We start from the raw sequence: 19,646 nt of genomic DNA on the forward strand, positions 1-19,646 counted from the left end.
GTTCCCTGCCGGGCATCGCCCTGCTTCCTGTAGTGCAGCTCCTCCTGTATTCCCAATAGCCTCATAGTTGGTGACCAAGGATGGGGTAGGCAACCTTGGCTCTTTTAGGAGTCATGGACTTCAACTCCCAGAATTCCTGAGCCAGCATAGCTAACACAAGATTACACCTAATGTACTTGACAATATATCTTCCAGAAAAACAAAATAGGTGAGTCCTTGCTGGGTTACAAAGCTGCGTATAAAAGAAGCCAGGATTAGCAATTGTTTTTAATGAATCCTCCCCCCAAAAAAATAAACAATTAAGAATTCTAAATTACAGATAGTTTATTTTCAATCTGTCATTGATTCACTGTCCCGAACAAGCCATAACTCATGAAAGGTATATTTCAAATTAAATATTTTAGCAAGTGTTTTAAGGATAGACAATTTTGGGAATAGCAGTCTTATCTTATGCAAGGTAAAGAAAGTGTTCAAATAAAAAATACAACTCAAAAGTTCTAAATTCCCAAAGAAGGGATTTATATTCAGCCCCCAGTCTGATTTCAGTAAAAAAAAAAAAAAAAAGGCCTTTCAAAGCTTGTATTTAATGACCATTTGGCCTCTTGTAGTCCTGAGACTTGTTGTTCCGCTGCGTGGAACTTGAGTGCCTTGAAAGCTACACAGGATCCAGAATTTCCCCTGGGGAGCCTTCTGGCTAGAGCAGAAGCCATCAGACAGACCTGGAAGTCAAAAGGCAATTCTCAGCTGTAGCCCTATTTCTCCTGGGCTGGACGTGGCCTCCTGATTAGCAGAGGCTGACCCACTTGCTTCGGGGTTTGGGAGTGCTTTTTTGCTTCAAGTTAAAAACCAAAAAGTAAAAAAGTATATCCAAGAATGAAATGATGGTCTGAGTTCTGATGAATTAGAAATGCTGAATTGAGGCAGCTGGATTCTACAAAGTGACTCTTAAAAATACAATGTTTAAAAAATATGTATTTCTTGAAAACAAAACAGGATATATTATAAAGTTTTCAACTCAATAGGAAGTATTTACAAGTATAATGAATTTAAAACAATCCAAATATTTCACCAAGCCAGTAACAGACTTTTAAAAATTAAGGGCTTGACCAGAACAAATCAAGAGACCATAAATACAGTGTGTTCTATTAAAAATTAATGTGGGCTTTATTGATATATCATCCTACTCCTTTTAATTAAGCAGGCCCAGTTAATGAACTATGTTTAAAGTCTTTCTGTGCTATCAGGAGACTGGTATCATTTTCTAGGGCTGAGAATTCTCAGAAGAAAACGAGGTCATCGTAAGTATTCAGCTATTCAGATGTGCGTAGGAATGTTGAAAGATGAGGTGGGAGTTACATTTATTTGCTACAGCCTGTGGCTCACAATCCCACAAAACTATAGCTTCCAACTGGAACTGCCGGGGCTTGTATCCTGACAATTGCAGGGTACCCAGTCCCTCTCTCTTTTTCTTCAATAGATAAGACCATTTCATGATGTTCCTTTCAGGGCATCAGGAGCTTCCAAATGAAAGTGACCATGCAAAGACATTTCAAAAGTCAATCTCAGCTGGCTGGGTTATTCATTGTCCATTGTTTTCTCTTCTCTTCTCTGGGGAAGTATACAGGAAGTTGCAGCAGATATACAGAGGGAAGACTAGCAGTCTACTGTCCAAATTCATCACTACCTGTTCCTAAAAAGCAAGTAAACAAACAGATATCAGACTGAACATAAAAATGCTTTCAGAAACCCCGCAGAAAGGTTTAGAGAAAACGCTAGAAATTCTGAAGTAATTTTCTAACCTACTCATGTAACTTCAGAGGCAATTTTTAATCAAGCATCCATCAGCTGAATCTGTACAAAGGGAGAAAACCATTATTTCTCTAATTATTTTCTCTAGTTGCATTTTTCTAGACTTTCAAGGATTTTTAACCTTTCTAGCACCATCATATCAAACAGCAACCACTGAAGTGCCCAGTTCATTTCTGTTCATCTCTCCTGCTTCTTATGAGAATCTTACTTTCTTCTCTGACACTATTAGCTAAAATGAACCAAAAGCTTTGCACATACAAACCTGATCTTTTTCGAGGGTTAGTATCTGATACCCTGCGGTTCTGCTACAAATAAGCTTTCCACTGCTATGAAAAGAAGCCAGTCGCAGCCTATGGAGAGAAGAGAAATTACGCTAAGCTCCCTCTGGAATCCAGATGGGCGGTTTCAAAATTTGATAAATAAATGAAATAAAATCAATGGAGAAAGGAGGTGGTTGTTGTTAAGAGAGGGTGAAAGAATTGTTGGATATGACATGGGCAGGAAATAAATTTTGTTTTTTATATATATTTATATATATGTATGCATATGAATATAATTATATTTATAATTTATTTATATTTATAATTTATTCTTTGTTGTTACCTTCCCACTGACGTGGTACCTATTTATCTACTCGCATTTGCATGCTTTTGAACTGCTAGGTAGACAGGAGCTGAGGCAAGAACAGGAGCTCACCACATTGCATGGCACTCAGGTCTCAATCCTGGGCTGTTGGCTTTCATTTGACAAGCTCGGTGTCTTTAACTGCTAAGCCATCCACTCAATGGGGGGATTCAGCCAGTTTGCACCACTTTGGCAGAACCGGTAGCTGATTCTTTGTTACCCAGGCCCTGAATGGACTTTTGGAAGTGGCATCCACACAGAGAACCAGTTGTTCACATATTTGAATCCTACTACTGCATCCATTGGTAAAATGCATGACACATCTCTGTGCTTGGGAAGAAGACTTTTATGGGTAATGGTGACAGGCTGATGTCTGTCATTATCCTTAAGACAAACTTCTGTAAATCTGCAGAGATTTGAATGTTATGAGTCTGGCAAGTACCTTCAGTATTTTTTCCCCCTCTTACCTATTGTTGTTTCACTGATTCCAACGAACAAATGATACTGACCCGCTTCCCTCCAGTGACTGCTGGTGAACTCCAAAGTCTACAAGAAGAGTGACTGTCGATGTGACTCTTTCACCTTCCAGCACTGGAGAACCAGCCAAAAAAGAGAGGGAACCCACCTGAAAGCGATATTTCTCTGGGGTTGCAAACTGACAGAGCCACTGCAGGGTTGATTTAGTGTGTTGCGTTTGAAGATAATGTAACGATTGGTGTATGTGACCAGCAGATCAAAGCCAAAATTAAAGCCTGTCCATCGCCAGCAATACTTGCAAGAAAGAAAAAAAGATAATTGAAGAAATAGTTGTATTCTAAAAGAGCGGCTTTAAATTCTGAACTTAAGTAGCTTGCAGAGGACCTCCACTTGATACCTTGTATATTTTGCATCAACTCAGGAAATTCAAGATTGGCGGTTTAAAAAAGCTACATGAGCATTGTTATCATTTTTATATTTTCCAGTAAGAAAGTATTTAACCTTGTAAAATTAGCTAAGAAAACACTGTTTTGGGGAAACAAACAGCTTACAAAAACTGTAAATAAATTATACATTTTTAAAAGGACATGAAAAAATATTTGTGCTTACATCACCATCTTTGGCAAGTTTTCTGCCACACCGCATACTGTTTGCTTCTAGTTCCTCTTTATTAATCTCTTGAGGCCTTGAACAAAATAACTTTCTATAAAATGCCATTCTATCAACGGAAAGCACAAGAAAAGTATTCTAACTGGTTACACACAGATCTTAACACCTGAATAAATTCACTTAGAGTTTCTCAATACACTAAAACCTTTTTAAATATATAAATTTTATTAAAGTTTTAAAAAGAGGATAAAAATTAACAAAAAACTAATACAGAAGAAAAATACAAAAGTGCAGAGAGAAAGGGTAACAAAAAGAAAGAAGCAACTTCTAATTTCCTTTGCAGCAAAAGGAAGCATAATTAGATATATGTATCTCTTACCCTATACAATACAGAGTAGTATAAAGTTATATCTTACTCTATGATTACCAAAAACGCTCACTTTTTCTATTATCTATTTTTTTCCTGATCATCAATGTCGTAAATGCATTTTTTTCATACAAAAAACAAAACAAAACCCTGTAACTCAGGGGTTTCCAATCCTCAGTCTACAGCCCAGTCCTGAGCTGCAGCCTGTTCAGAACTGGGCTGCGGAAGCGGTGGGCAAGCATGTGTGCACAAAGCTGCATTTGTGAAAGCAGTGCACTCGAAACCATCTCCTCTTGCCCCACACCGCGCTGCTGCTGCGGGGCCACAGAGCTGGAAAGGTTGGGGATCACTGCTGTAACTGTTTCCGGGCTGCCACAAATACAGAGAAAGAGGCATTATACATACCCAATGTCATTGTCTTGTTCTGCTCTAAGCATGGCAAACCACTGCTGTTTGTAAACAGAGAACAGCCAGTCTAAAATTTAGAAAGACCAAAGTGGGCCTTTTATAAACGAGGCAAGAAAGTTAAGCAGCACTTAATATTTTTACAAGGTTTTATGCTGTCCCAATCAAAACTGACTCTGAGCAGGTTATTTACCCCATGTATGCAAAAGTTAAAAAAACAGTCTAAAAATAAATACTGTAGCAACAAATTCAGATCACTTTATTGTGGTCGTTAACCAGCAGACCCTGTAGCAACAAGTTTAGAGAAGGAAGTGAGGGGCAAGAAGAGAAAAGGCTATGACCTCCTTTATTCTTTTTCCACACGGTGGGATATAAGAGAAGTAGAGAAATAGCTTAAACCTAACTTTATGTGCCTGAAACTGGATTCAATGATTCACTAATTTTACTACCAAGGCCATGTCCACAAATTTTTATACGCTATATGTGGGGACTCTTTCAAAGACCCAAAAACTCAATTCTGATTTCACTTTCTCAAGCATGACAGAGAAAGAAAACAAGCTATTCCATTCTTACCTGCAGGGATCAGGCTGTCTCGTTCAACAATTCTTGCTGATGTCAGATCACTGATTATATACTGCAGCCTCAGGTATTTAAACACTGGTATAAATGCATGTCCTTGTTCAGTTTCCAAGAATGAGATGCCTTCCTCACAATCTGAAAAATTAAAGCAGGTTCTTAAGAGTTCAAATATATTTTTACAATTAAGCAAAAAGCAGCACTGCAGTCTGTAAGCAATCCCAACAGAGAAATCAATTCAGATAAGGTTTCACAGAATTATATCCCGATTTGCTTGTAAAAACGGCTCAGAGGGTAAACTAGTGGAAGGTGGATTTTTTTTCCAAAAGATTGTGGTTTACAGGTTTCCCATCCCGCACAAAAGAAATCCATGTTGGGCCAATAGGGAACAACCCATAATGAAGAGATAGCTAAAGATAGTGTATATCCTGCTCCAAAGATTTCCAGCATCCCAACTATTCACAAAGCATTTCATAAAGACCTTTCCTGCGCTTGGAAAACCAGGCATCTGCTTCACTTAAAAGCTGTTTCAATGATCCGTTCCAAGAAGGCACCAGCTGAAGGAACATCCACTACGTAAAATAAAGAAACAGCTGTAAGGTTCACTTGAGGGATACACTAAGTAACTAAAGCTTGAGAAGCATGGTGGCTCACAAGGTGATGATGCTGGACTGACTGTCGGCAAGGCTGCGTTCGAGACCTGGTTGCTGCTGTGGAACAGGGCGAGTCCCCGTCACACCCTCCAGCTCGTGCCGGCCAGCAGTTTGAAAGCGGGCAATTGCAAATAGATAAATGGGTACCACCTCAGTCGGCAACTTAACAGGGACATGAAAGGAGCCCCCAACTGGGTGTCCCCAGGCAACAGTGATGTCATCATTCAAACCTTACAATCACTAAGCACAATCCCAACATGTAGTAGTAACTAAAGCTTTACACAAATACATATGTACACTGTGTTTCTACAAAAAATTGTTTATAGATAGCGACTTGTATTTGGGAATAAAAACATCACAGTGCCACTTTAACTAATTTTTGATGAAGTGATGAAATGAGAGTTTGTTCTTCTGTTAGAATGCAACTAAAGGGATAACTGGCTACATCCTTCTAAGGAAAGCAAGTAAAAAAGAAAACAGAAGAGAAGAGACAGTTTTTATGGAGTAAAAAAGGAAAGAAGATAACCAGAAAAATAGTTATTCTGTATGCACAGAACTTTTTTTATACTTCTTTAAGTATTCTGTGCTATCTTGTAATCCAGTGTTATTCTTAGATCAGTTTTAATGGGTCATTAATAAATTAGTATAAATAATCAAACAAAGACTATGACTACCTATCAAAGATACTAAACCACAGATGTCAAACTCGCCGCATCATGTGACGTGTCACGATGTATCGCAACTTTTTTCACATTGCCGAAGCTGGGGTGGGCATGGCCTCCGTATGATGCAAGTGGCCCGTGGGCCAGCAGTTTGACACTCCTGTACTAAACTATCAGGAAAGAACAAGCAGGAGAGGTAACCTCAGTCTATAAGAATACTGTCAATTTGGAAGAAATGGCAGTGCGGTTATTTCTGCATCATCAAAACAAAACGTGGATCAAACTGATGCTATTAAATGTTGGTACCTTCTTTAGAGCAGTATATATGTCCATCTCCACTTGCATGACAAACAGGTTAGAGGAACTGATCAGCTGTTTCATGAGGTTTATGCTGAAACAAACAACATGACCTCTGAATGGCAAAGGGCATGAATTGTGTTCAGTTCAACAGATTATCTGAATTCCATTTTATTATGCTAAACGTGTTCCCGTAGTATCTGGATTAATCCCGAAAACGCAATACCTGAGTTCTTTGAGGAGTTCCACACTCTGGTGGGTCATCAGGTTATTCAAGAGCCACTCAAGACACCTAGATTTAAAATAAGTAAGGTAAATGCAATGTATGCTTCTAATAAGCTGCTGAACACTTTCCCCCAGAAGTTATAGTAAAATAGGGAGCCCACAGCCATCATACTCCCAAAGCCCATCCAATCAACTACGACTGTCTTCAGGCCATAATGGACTACACACTGCTTCCATTCCATTTTTAACTTTTCACTTCCTATACATGCTTTCAATGTTCTGTCAGAATGAGAGAATGTGAAAATACCATTAGCAGCTCCTGATAAACAAACAGCCCAAATACTCAGGAGAAACAACCAGTTCTTCAAGCAGATGATCCTTTCACACAGAAGGATCAACAAGAAACAAATTGTTGAACACCTCATGTCTATTTCCTCTTCTGCTGCTTTCTTTCTTCAGCAGAAAAACACACTGGTTGTCTTTATATTTTTCTTTATCTGGACTGCTAGTATTGATTTTGGATGTCTGTCCTATTCGAACTACGATCTCTTTCATTTATTATTTAATTGTGGCTGACCTATTATATTTGATTAAAAGCTATCTCTGAGAACAAGGAGTGAATCTCCCCCTTTTTCTTCCAGGTGATTTACTGCAGAGATAAAAAGAAACTTGGAAATTGGGAAAAGGAATTCATAAGAATTTCAGTTCTGTCTCCAAGATTCTAAGTGTTGTGTCTTACGCTGAACACATAGCTCTAGGTTCTACTAATACCTAATATTATTCCATGTCAGCCAGAGAATATTAATTATTGTACAAGCTGAAAATATTATGCTTCTAAAATTAAACACATTTTTATATTTGAAGGGAGAAATAAGCAGCAAGGTTTCTGCTGAAAAACATCAGGAGATGCTTCTCAAAGCCACATCACATTAGAAAATCAAGGGGGAATCATACTAATTTTCTTCAACAAAATCTTTCTTAGTGCCAATACTTACTTTTTTTTCAAAGAATCTAATCCGTATGTTCCCGCAGAATTATAGTAACTACACACAGTTTTTGCATTAATTGTTTCCTTCATTGTCTCACCACATTGCTGTATTAAGCCATCCTGTAAACATATAATGATGCAAAATAAATCCTTACTCCCAGGCCTAATGCTACAGATGATGCCCTCACCTCAGGCTAACTGACAATGATTATCTAGAGATATTTTGGCTTCTTCTGGACAGACAGGCATACTACCAGCCTCAATCAAAATTACACAAAATAATACTCTATTTGTAACAGGAGAAAACTTGATATCCTGATGCTTAATTTTGAAGCTCAGAGGCATCCTAACCCTTTTGAACACATTTTCAAAGGCCACATAAGAAGTCCCTGTGTAAGTGTTCTGACTTGCAGCATCACTTATGTGCTCCCATCTAGAAAGGGGAAGAAGGGCAAGAGATAGCGAGAAAATGTCTTTCCCAGCTCTGTCAATACTGCTAAACATGTGCTTGAAAAAATACCCCTAGGATGACGGAAACGATGTGGCAATGACCATGTGCTCGTCCCTGGAATACAAATGAAGATGGGACTGAAAGCCCTGTACTTTGCCAAGCAAAGATTTGTAAAAGCATGGAGCCATTTCTACTTACCAGCTGTAACATGCTGCCAGCTGCCAGGAGGGCAATCACTCTACTAGGGTTTATTAACACTTCATCCCGGTAAAGTGAGCCAAAGGCAACCTGTAAGGCTAAAGAAACCATATCCTAAGGCTCCTCATACATATAAGACAGGTTATACATTTATTTTTTTCCAATTCAGTATGATTATTAAGGGTGATATTCAAAAAATGTTATTTCTCAAATTATTTTATACATAGTGACAAGATGCCTAGAATATTAAAAAGCGGTAGATCAGATGCCATTTAAAAATATATAAAACCCTAAGCAGGACAAATGGTTAATTTAAGTACAGAAATCACATTTGGGATCTAACATAAGCACCTTTCACACTAGAAAACTCCCATTCATCTGCAGATTTCACCAGCTGACATAATGGGACACTGCACAAAACTTCAGAAACTGATCAAAAAGTAGGCACTTCAAAATAAAGTGTTACATTTTGTATTTTCATTTAAAAATGCTGACAGTTTCAATCAGGTTGAAAAATGTGCACTCATAACAGATAAGTGACAAAAAAGCATTGTTGCAATGCAAGTCCTACTCTCTATATTGTGAAGTCACTCACATGTAACCAAGGATCCGAATTTGTAGCACATTGCATTCCACCTTTTGTTGAAAGAAGCAAGCTTCTGAAAGCAGCCATGACAAGGGCTTAGTTCATAACAGCATTAATAATGCAGGCATGTGTGGTTCAAGATACTAATTCAATGCTTCAGGGTATGCTCCACAATATCTAAACAATAATGGCAGTTTTATGATTTTCATAATTTGCTGTTCATTTATAATAAAAACCATGAAAGAAGTACTGAATAGTTTAGATGTGTGTAGTTGGTTAATACTGTCCCCAAAATGAGAAATCTGTTTTTCTGATGAATTATTTAGGAAAATGAGTTTTGCTAAAATGTATTTTGCAAAAATGAGATAAAATACTGGAAAGTCCTTCCAAAGATCATTTATAACTGGCCAGCTTTGTTCTAGAACACTTGATCCAAGTAATCGATTTCAATTTGAATCTTTTATGTTAGAAAAAGTCCAGTGAGGATTCCTTGCTTACCTTCTATGTCAATATTCTGATCAGGAATTTCCAATTCTATTGTGTCCATTCCTGACTCCCTCCAAGACCCACTGAACATACTTGAAAAGTAGCCAGACTACAAACAGAAAAGTCATGTTTTTAATAATTTTACAATCCTTGGAATTAAAGATTTTATATGATAAGAAGGTATAACACAATATTATTTTCATAGCAAGAGAAACTAAGAATTAAATTTGAATTAAATTTTCTATTTGTCGCTCCTAATTTGAAGATATGTTTCTTAAATTTCAATCTTATTCATATTCTGAACCAATTGATTAATTTGCCTACCAACCCACTCCATCTCCATGCACTGATTTTAATATTTCGATCTGAACAGAATAAATGGGTTTTCATTGCATTTAAAATAGGAAATGATGGAACAATTGCTCCAGGAAGTGAAACTAAGATCAAACTCTGGTCTCAAATTTGGTTAGTAAACTAGTATTAAACCACCCTTTATCAACTTGGCTGTAATAGGGCACTGCAGGTTACTTAATCTGGAACTGAAACTAGCATGCAAAGCAAAGAGGGAAGGGGCCAGCCAAATCTGTGTTATAATTTATTTATACAAGTGGACAGACTGCATCCTAGAAAGATAAGTGATCAGGAAAATACTGTTTAATAGAAGTTCACATCACAGCTGGAGGGGACCCATTATGAGCTGCTATCATTCACTGATGTTTAGCCTGAGAGATTAAAAAAATAAAATCTATTTGTACAACAATATTGTTCTTGTTCCATTTCCCTGAGCCTGACAAATCTGTATTATTCATAAATTATGTTAACACATTATTAGTTCTCTGCTACTCTGATATGTGTATTAAGATCTACCCCAAAAATAAACCCTGGTGCTTATTTTGACGACCAAAAAAATATAAGACTGGATCTTACTTTTGGGGAAACACAGTAGTACCTGTGTTTTCAGGACCACATTCAAGGCAGCAGCACTGAATTTGAGTATTAAACAAAAAGGTCTGAAGCCTGCTTCCTAATGATACTGGAGATCCAAGAAACAAAAGGGCAGTTTTTACCTGACAGAGGTATATCTTGTGCAAGTTCCATTCTTCCCCCAGGGCACATATTTTAACATCACTCTTTTCACCATTCAGAAACAGAGTCTGATAAATATACTTCGAAGTGCTTTTTAGTTTTTTCCTGAGATAGAAAAAAAACCCGTAAGTATTGAATGTATATGATATAAATAGCAATAGAAGAAAACACTTCGGGGTTGCACTGTGCAGTCCTTGAGGCCCTCTCAGCTTGGTTGTTTGCTTGCAGCTGTTTCATTACCCAATTGCTGAACATCATCAGTGTGAGGGAGGGGGGGGGTTTCCTGCCCGTTGATATACAGTAGAAGAGGTCTGGGGAGCCCCTTTCCTGAGGTTTTATTCAAAGGCGGGAAGGGAGTTAGTTGTTGCTTACTTTACGGGTGGCCCTTTCAGAAAATTGGACTTCAGCAGAGCCAGTTTGGCTTCCTTATTAAAAGGCAACCAGGCTAGAAGCCAGGAGAAGCCAGTGAGGTCTAGTCCTGGCTTAGGTGTGAATGACAGCTGGGACACTTCGGGCCAAAGGCTCTCTGTCACTTCACAGGGTTGTCTTGGGGAAATGGGAGGAGGAAGAAAAAAATTTAGGTCTGTCCACCACCTCGAGTGATTTACGAAGCTAACGAAGGCGGGAGAAAAAGCACCTGCATCCATTAAGCGAAGGCAGCACCTCCTGGGAAGGAGTGGGAAACCTGAGGGAGGCCCCAAAGCGGGTCCGGACGGTCACCGCCCTCCCGCCCTCCCTCCGCCGGAGCAGCGCCTCGCCGACCCTCCCCACGAAACCGCCGCTGCCTCGGGCCACGGGGGGGGGGCCCTCCGGAGCTTGGGCGACACCCCTCCAGGCCCGGGGCTTCCCGGAGCCGCGGCCGTACCTCCTGGGGGTGCTGAGCAGCCGCTCCTCGCCCTCGCTCTCGTCGCCGCTCTCGCTCTCGCTCAGGCCCTCGCCGCGCTTCCGCTTGGAGAAGGCCCCGTCGCCCCTCGGCCCCGTCGCCCCCTCAGCCGCCCCGGCTCTGGGCCCCCACACGCGGCTGCTCCACGAGCCCATAGTCGCCCGTCCGGCCGCCGCCGCCGCCGCCGCCTCTTTCTCCTCATGGGGACGCGCGGCGGGTTACGGGTAGAAAGCCGCCAAGGCGGCCGCTGCGCATGCGCCCCCCTTGGGACTGGAGGGAAGAGACTGACGCGACCGCTTCCCACGCATGCGTCAGCGTCTGGCTCGCGTCGGGGCCAACGGGAGACGCGACGGCCCGAGAGACGCGCGTCCTAGAACGACGTAACCCGGAAGCTCGGTGGCATCACTTCCGGCGCGAGAGCTGCATGGCCATGGCGAAGGAGGCGGCCGCCCATCGCGCTGGTGCCTTGAAGCAGCAGAACAAGCCGCACAAGGCCGGCAGGCACCGCGTGAGCAGCGCGCGAAGGCAGGGAGGTGAGCGCGCCGAGGGGCTCCTTTTTCCCGGGGAGCCTTTTTAGTAAGGTCGCTGCGGAAGCTGGTCGGTGTGCCGCTCGAAAAAAAGCCTCCAATCCAGGAGCAGTCTATCCCAGCCGGCCCCTCTCCGAGGGCCGGAGCGGCCTCTGCCCTTTCGGCCGACCCAGTTCAGCGTCTCTCACTCGTTTGAATGACTTCAAGGTTGAGCCATTCTGGGAGTTTCAAGGCCACGAGATGGAGAAACGCCCGTCTAGTCCCCGGGTCTTGGCAAGTCCCAGCATCCCCCTGTGAGCATGGCTGGCTGAGGAATTCAGGGAGTTGAAGTCCACAAGTCTTAAAAGTTGCCAGGTTAAATTCCTGGTCTATCAAAAGCAGCATCTGCAGCTTTGTCTGCTTTGTCAGAGGAGGAACAGGCAGGACGCCAGCAGATCTGCCCTTTTCCCCTCTTCCTTCTCCAGGTCGGGTCCCGGTCAAGACCCTCACTCGGCAGGTGCAACGCAACTGGTCAAAGCAGGACCGCAGGCACCGGGCATGGCAGCTCCGCCGGCAACACCAGCAGGCTGTGAGTCAGCAGCAGAAAGCAGAGCAGGGAAGCTGAATCTGGGTAGCGTGGTTGGAGAGTGGAGAAACCTCACCTATCTTTGCTTTCTCTGTCTGTAGGTGTTGGAAGAAAAGCGGAATTTGGGGCGCAGGGATGGGCCACCACACCTGGTGGTGCTGGTGCCGCTGCACGCCCAAATTGACCCCCATGCCGCCTTGAACATTTTCCAGAGTAACCAGGATTCTGTTGTGTTCCCAGCAAAGGGGGGGCCGCCTGGTTTTGCCCTGCTGTGCCCCCAGTCCAAGCTGCGCTGGCGTTTTATAGTAGCTGATGCAGGTGCGGGCCTACAAAATTGTTCTATGATCTTTCCTGCATTTTCCTGGAGTATTTCAGAGAGTTGTAACTTCCATAATTCCTATTCTCCAGGAAGCCTTCATGCTGTGCTGGATCTTGCCAAAGTAGCTGATACTCTCCTTTTCATGCTGGATGCTGCAGATGGTTGGGATGCTGTTGGCGACCGTTGTCTTTCCTGCATCTTTGCTCAGGGTCTCCCCAGCTATGGTGAGTATAGTGCCCAATTTTTTCCATCCATCTAGTAAGATGGGAAATGGCTGGCAGGCTACATCCTTGCTGTAAAGCTGCCTTGTCTCATTGTAGGACTTGGAAGCTTAGCTCTCTATAACTAAGCCAGCTGTGTGAAATATCTGTTCCCTGACAGTAAATTTGGGGCTTTGGTTGAATGAGTTTGCTTCCTCTGATGCTTTGTAATTATTATTACTACTTTGTTGTTACGCTTTTCTTATTATATTATGCTCTTACAGGTAATTCTCAAGTTATAACCACAATTAGGACCAGAATTTCTGTTGCTAAGCAAAGTGGTTGTTAAATGAGCTGTGCCCAACTTTACAATCTTTTTTCCCAAGTTACTACAGTTGTGAAGTGAATAATATGGTTGTTATTGGAATTCAGTTTCCCCATTGTCTTTGTTTTTCGGAAACCAGCTGGGAAAGTTGCAAATGGTGATCACGTGACCCCAGGATGCTGCAGCCATTGGAAATACATGCTGATTGCCAAGTGCCCAAATGTTGATTATGTGGCTGCAGGGTCGTCTGCAAGCGCGACAACCAGTCATAAGTCATTTTTTTCAGTGACATAATTTTGAATAGTTACTGAATGATTGGTTGTAAGTGGAGGACTACCTGTACTCGGTGCTACGGTATGAGCCACCAAGAATTAATTCAGTAATTAAGGGGGTTGTCACAGTTGCAAGACAACTCCACAAAGAGCTGGGCAGGGTTCTCCCTTGGCTTAATACCTTACGGTCAGAAGTTCTGTTCCTTGCATAGAATTCAGGAATCTGTTGGGTAGATGGAGTTCTCTGTTCTGTGGGTAATAGAAGAAAAATAGTATAATAATAGAATAAAAGCTGTTGTGGCGCAGTGGTTGGAATGCACTATCACAGGCCTAACTCACTGCTCAATGTCAGGAGTTCAATTCTGACTGGCTCAAGCTTTCCATCCCTCTGAGGTCGGTAAAATGAGGACCCGGATGATTGGGGGAAATATGCTGACTCTGTAAACCACTTAGAGAGAGCTGTGAAGTGGTATATAAGTCTAAGTACTGTTGCTAGTGCTAACAGCAGCCTCGGTGATAATCCAGAGGAAAGGCAGATTTCTCCGGCTGTCTGTACTTAAGGAAGCCTTTCTTTCTTTTTGTTCCTTGCAGGTCTTGCTGTTCAGGGTCTGGCTGAGCTGATGCCAAAGAAGCAAACTGATTACAGGAAAAAGCTGAGCAAGGTTATTGAGAAGCGATTTCCTGGGGCCAAACTTTTTTCTCTGGACACGGAGCAGGAATCTGCACTGCTGCTGCAGCACCTGGCCAGCCAGAAACAGCAGCACTTGGCATTCCGAGACCGGCGGGCTCACCTGCTGGCTGATGCTGCCAAATTTGTGCCCAGCTCTGACAGTGGCTTGGTGGGGACCTTAAAGGTGTCTGGCTACGTGAGGGGACGAAGCTTGAATGTCAACAGCCTGGTGCATATTGTTGGGCATGGAGACTTCCAGATGAATCAAGTGGATGCTCCCCCAGACCTCTTTGCCCTGAACCTCAAGTGCCCAGGAGGACAACTGGCAAGTCGGAAGAAACAGGTGGGGCCTGTCCCTGTGCAGGTGTGGCTGAGGTGCTTTTCCCCAAAGGGGGTGTGGTCTGAGCTGCTCTCTTGTGACTCCTGCAGGGTGACCTTAGCAGCAGCGTCACTGAGATGGAGGAAGAGGTGAAGGTCCTGAGCAAGGCTGATCCGGCCAAGCAGCAGTCTCTGCAGTCGGAAGTGGTTCCAGATCCAATGGAAGGAGAGCAGACCTGGCCCTCGGAGGAGGAGCTGAGGGAGGCAGACGGTCAGTCAGAGATTACTTAGTACAGGCCGTGACTTGGTTTGTGTGCCCTATGCCCGGAGTCTCCCACTTGGCAACTTTAAGACTTGTGGACTTCAGTTGTGAGAATTCCCCAGCCAGCCAATGCTGGGAGTTGAAGTCCACAAGTCTAAAGTTGCTAAGTTTGGAGAGCTCTGTCCTAAGCCATGTTTTCTTAAATGGGTTCCGCAGTTTATACTGTTAGCCTTAGCTTTTAATTAAATGGTTGAATTCACACAGGCTAAGATGGAACTCTAAGAAACCAGATTATACTTAACTCTGATGTGTAGATGCTGCCTAGCCTCCCTCAACAGGGCCAGCCTTCTTTAACCATGATTCCATTGAGGGAGTTGAGGCAATGTATACCTGTCTCTCAATCATTTCTTCAAGGGCTCAGTCATTATTATTACTGGCTTATTGTATTATAAAATGCACAATATATTTTGGTATAGTGGTATTTATATAGTATTGGCAAGAGGCATTAATACTTTGATGATTAAGATAAAGCTTTAAGGATAACCCAAAGAAATCTTTGAAGGGCTTAATTTTTTTCAAGTGTTCTTTTGGGTGGCTTGGTTTACTCTCTCAAAAAAAGAAACATTCCCAGTTTTTCAGATTCTTGATCCGTACGTAAGCTGCGCTCTGCCGGATCAGACTCCTGGCTTAGCCACCCCACCCTCTGCTGTCCTTGGCCAGCCCAGAGAGGCCCAAGGAAACCTACGGGCCTCCGAGCGGGCGGCCTTCAGAAAGAGTCCCCTGCTTTTGTTACCTTAAAGGGAGCACATAGACAATCCCTGTTCTGTGCCCCGATAATCATGGGAGGAATGCTGTAGTCTTCTTTCCTTTTCGCCCTGGGAGACTCTCCGGCAGTAACTCTTTCCCAACTCTGCGCAGAATCTCTCAAGCAGAGCAAGAAGGCGGTCAGGAGGGTCCCCGAAGGCACATCTGCCTATCAGGCTGCCTGGATCCTGGACGGGGACGAATGGAGAAATGGCAGTGAGGAGGAGGAGGAGGAGATTGTGGAAGAAGCCATGGCCCAGGTAATGGAGTTGGCCTTTTTGTGCTCACCTGGGGAAGAGTCTGCAGGCCCACTGGCGGCCGGGGCTTTGGAGGTGGAATCAGCACAGGGCAGGCACTGAGGACCACGGTGGGGGGGAGGAGGGCCTCCTCACGCTCTGTCACTCAGTGCTCCCCCCGGGTTGCTTTTGCTCTGCCAGGATGGGAGCAGCAGTGCAGAGGAAATTGCTTCGGAGGAGGAGGAGGAGGACTGTGAAACCATGACGTTGCCTGAGACGGAGCAGGCCGAGGAAAAAATGGAGGAAGAAGAAGCAATGCTGGAGAAATACCGACAGGAGCGAGAAGAAGAAATGTTTCCAGATGAGGTGGACACCCCCCGGGATGTTCCAGCCCGGGTCCGGTGAGAGCCTCAGCAGATGGCCAGGGCCACGGGAGGTGTTGGCACATCCCAGGGGGTGTTACATGGGATCGTGTGGGAAGCTGAGGCGAGGCCTGGCCTGATTGCCCAGGTCGCCCCTTTGCCTGCCCTGGGAGGCTGCTTTCAGCTGGAGGCTCTGCTGGGTTACAGGAGATGGGAGAGGGCGGCAGGCAGAGGGGTTGAAGAAAAGGATGATCCCGCTGGCTCCCTCAGGTTCCAGAAGTTCAGGGGACTAAAGAGCTTCCGAACATCTCCCTGGGATCCCAAGGAGAAGCTCCCCAGGGACTATGCCCGGATCTTCCAGTTCCAGGACTTTTCACGGACAAGGAAAGACCTCTTCCGGCAGGTGGAAAAGGAGGAAACAGATGGAGCTCAGGTTGGCCCTTTCTCCAGTCTCACTCGACAATTGTTGGTTTTACATTTTTAATTTTTTTAAAAAAATGATAGTTGTACTTTTACAAGTACATTGTACTTTTACAATTATTTTTTCACGCTTTTAGAGTTATGCTTTACTTCAGGAGTGTCCAACCTTAGCAACTTTAAGACTTGAGGATTTCCACTCCCAGGATTCCTCAGCCACACTTGACACCTCTGCTTTTATTGTTGATCAGCTGCTCAGATCTCTGTGGAATATCCAAGTTCTAACCCGAAGAGCCTTGTCTAACTCCTTAGAGTTCAATCTTCAGAGTTGTATTTCCATGTAACCTGCCCGTGTGCTCCTTCTGCAGGTCGGCTGGTACGTTACAATCCACCTTTGCAACGTCCCAGTTTCTGTTATGGAGAGTTTCCAGCAGAAGCAGGAGCCTCTGGTGCTTTTCACATTGCTTCCCCATGAGCAGAAGGTGAGTGCCAAGAAGAGAGGTGGTCATATTTTGTCTTTGGGACAAGGCTTCATTGTGACTGGCTCAAAGCCTAGAAGAAACGACTTTTCTCTCGGGGGTCTGAATCAGTCTGAAACCAGCTAAGGATCCCTCGGTGGGCTGAGGTTTCTTGGGCCTCTCCGCCTCTGATTCCTCTCCTCCTTTTATGGTCTCCAGATGTCTGTGCTGAACCTTCTGGTGAGACGCCATCCAGGATACAGCGAGCCAGTAAAGTCCAAAGAAGATGTGATAATCCACTGTGGATTCCGCCGATTCCTGGCCTCCCCTCTCTACTCTCGGCACACCTCAGGTGGGGGAACTCCCTTTCTAGCATTGGTGATGTTAAGTAGTTGGGTCATGAAACATCTGCATGAGAACAACCGAGCTCAGGGAACAGTAAGGACCCCTCATGTCGACCCTGAGCTACAAATGTTCTATCAGTCAAGCTAAACTAAACCGGCAACCCCCCCATCCCACCCCCTTTCAGTGGATAAACACAAGCTGGAGAAGTTTTTCCATGCTGACACTGCTGTGGTGGCCACAATCTACGCCCCCATTACTTTCCCGCCTGCTTCGGTGCTGCTGTTCAAACAAGAGAGTGACGGTGAGTTGGGAATTGGGTCAATATGGGCTCTCATGCGCTGGTATCCTCTGGTGAGCTGCTACTGCCGCTGCTGCCACCCCTTCTGCTGGCCTTTCTAGATTTTGCCTTCTTTTCTAGCAGGCTCCCTTAACCTGTTACTTACAAATGGGTTGGATTGCCTTCCCCTTCATTCTAAAGCTTGAAAGGGGGGGGGGGTTCAGATTGTCTGCAGGGTGCCAGGAAGGGAAATGTTGCCGTGCAGCAGTTGGGAAAAACGGCGTCTTCCTCTGTGGCACATTGTCCTGTCCTGGCTGATACGCCGTCTCTCTGGGGCCTAGAAAAGGAACGTCCCAGAGCAGATCCTTTTTTCCGAGAGTGGCGGTGTGGGGTAGAAATAGTTGATGTGGGGCTTTCTCCCCAGCAAAGCTTGCCAAGGATCTTATTCATTGGCTTGGGCTTATTTTATTGGTGATGTCACTCTGGTTCTTTCAGGTTTGTATTAAAACTTGCAGGTAGTGGTAATAAACTTGTTGCTGAACTACACCAACCACTATGCTGAATACATTGTGGTCCATCTGTGCCATACAGTTATCCCATTTGGTGGCCACATGATCAGTGAAGGTAGCTGAAAATATGGCTTGGCTTTAAGCCTCGGTACTTTTTCTGCCCCTTTGCTGATCTTAGAGTCATATGGGCCGGATTCTGAGGCAATGCAAATGCTGGTTATCAATTGCCCAGCCTGAAGTTGGGCCCTGGACCCCTCTGCCCCGAAGCCACAGGATTCTCGCGTGTTTTTTTGCAGGAGCACAGAATCTCTTGGCTACGGGCTCCCTGCTCAGCGTAGATCCCAACCGGCTAGTCATCAAACGGGCGGTGCTCAGTGGCCACCCGTTCAAGATTTTCAGCAAGCTGGCTGTTGTGCGCTACATGTTCTTCAACAGAGGTATTGCATCTAAAGTTGGCAGAGGGAGCATGCAACCCTTGCTTGTCTATGACTATCATCTCAGGAGTTGCTTTGAACCCTACTGGACTCCTAGTTCTTCCTTATCCCTCTCCTGCAGAGGATGTCCTGTGGTTCAAACCAGTGGAGCTCCGGACCAAGTGGGGCCGCCGCGGCCATATCAAGGAACCTCTGGGTAAGTGGGTGAATGTCTTTGGGGTGTTGGTGGTCCAGCAGATCTCCCTTCCTCACTGGCTGCGTGCCCTAACTCTCACTCTTCTCTTTGTTGCCAGGAACCCATGGCCACATGAAGTGCCAGTTCGACGGGCAGCTGAAGTCCCAGGACACAGTGCTGATGACCTTGTACAAGCGGGTCTTTCCCAGGTGGACATTCGACCCCCGTGTGCCAGAGCCCACAAAGTGGAGGGACGGCACCCGGCCTCGCCTAGAGGGAGAGGAGAAAATGGACTAGCTGCTCTAGCTAAGCAACTATTTATGCAAGGGAAAAATACTATTTCCTACAAAAATAAATCTCTGGGGTACTTAGTATTTCTTTTGATGGTCCAACATCTGGAGAAATCTGGTACCTGTGAAGCAGCCAATTGTCCTTTGTTTGATTTGCCTTAATATGCTTCACTTTTCATGGAGCCACTGGAGTAATTACCTTGCAGATGGGTTTATGCAGGAGGAAGTTTAGCTGTGGGTAGCAGAGCTTCCTTCTCTAGTAATGAGAGACATGTTGAGACAACCACACTTGTAAAGGAGTCTTCAGTGGGATTTGAGCTGCAGGGCCCAAGGACACCAGGCCTGCCCCCCTCCCACAGTCTGAAGCCTGGAGAGCTTCATAAGGTAAGTACAGCACGGCCCAAGCACTGAGGGGTCTCCGGGGAGGGAAGGAGAGGTGGGGAATTCTGCACAGGAGTGTAAGAGTGAATGACCGCAGGGCCGTTGCAGCCGTCGTAAC

At 44.4% G+C, this 19,646-nt stretch overlaps 2 protein-coding genes across 7 annotated transcripts; one reads left to right on the forward strand and one right to left on the reverse strand.

The window, feature by feature from the left end:
* Nucleotides 1-952: 952 nt before the first annotated feature.
* GMCL1 (germ cell-less 1, spermatogenesis associated) lies at nucleotides 953-11,561 on the reverse strand. Of its 5 annotated transcripts, none has more exons than XM_039324283.1 (15): nucleotides 11,365-11,561; nucleotides 10,481-10,604; nucleotides 9,426-9,522; nucleotides 8,342-8,439; nucleotides 7,700-7,812; nucleotides 6,706-6,771; nucleotides 6,489-6,573; nucleotides 5,349-5,439; nucleotides 4,865-5,005; nucleotides 4,292-4,361; nucleotides 3,520-3,595; nucleotides 3,059-3,204; nucleotides 2,072-2,159; nucleotides 1,800-1,851; nucleotides 953-1,690 (listed from the first exon to the last, which is right to left on the reverse strand). In XM_039324283.1, exons 1-14 carry the CDS (start codon nucleotides 11,535-11,537, stop codon nucleotides 1,831-1,833), a joined length of 1,389 nt encoding a protein of 462 aa, XP_039180217.1. In that variant the 5' UTR covers nucleotides 11,538-11,561; the 3' UTR covers nucleotides 953-1,690; nucleotides 1,800-1,830. The 5 variants fall into 5 exon arrangements, 3 of the variants coding, with proteins under 3 accessions (XP_039180217.1, XP_039180216.1, XP_039180218.1); XR_005554420.1 differs by lacking the exon at nucleotides 1,800-1,851 and adding an exon at nucleotides 2,901-2,979 and having other exon boundaries at nucleotides 1,637-1,690; XR_005554421.1 differs by lacking the exon at nucleotides 953-1,690 and adding an exon at nucleotides 2,901-2,979 and having other exon boundaries at nucleotides 1,813-1,851.
* A 47-nt stretch (nucleotides 11,562-11,608) lies between these two features.
* On the forward strand, nucleotides 11,609-19,279 carry TSR1 (TSR1 ribosome maturation factor). Of its 2 annotated transcripts, XM_039324279.1 has the most exons (15): nucleotides 11,609-11,915; nucleotides 12,374-12,477; nucleotides 12,576-12,792; nucleotides 12,883-13,017; nucleotides 14,182-14,603; nucleotides 14,690-14,849; nucleotides 15,759-15,904; nucleotides 16,082-16,281; nucleotides 16,513-16,675; nucleotides 17,028-17,141; nucleotides 17,337-17,469; nucleotides 17,647-17,763; nucleotides 18,545-18,685; nucleotides 18,804-18,878; nucleotides 18,976-19,279. In XM_039324279.1, exons 1-15 carry the CDS (start codon nucleotides 11,636-11,638, stop codon nucleotides 19,152-19,154), a joined length of 2,586 nt encoding a protein of 861 aa, XP_039180213.1. In that variant the 5' UTR covers nucleotides 11,609-11,635; the 3' UTR covers nucleotides 19,155-19,279. The 2 variants fall into 2 exon arrangements, with proteins under 2 accessions (XP_039180213.1, XP_039180214.1); XM_039324280.1 differs by lacking the exon at nucleotides 17,647-17,763.
* The last annotated feature ends 367 nt before the right edge of the window (nucleotides 19,280-19,646 follow it).

This window comes from Crotalus tigris, unplaced genomic scaffold (genome assembly GCF_016545835.1).
Source record: "Crotalus tigris isolate CLP2741 ecotype Arizona unplaced genomic scaffold, ASM1654583v1 scf7180000024293.1627790, whole genome shotgun sequence".
NCBI lineage: Eukaryota > Metazoa > Chordata > Lepidosauria > Squamata > Viperidae > Crotalus > Crotalus tigris.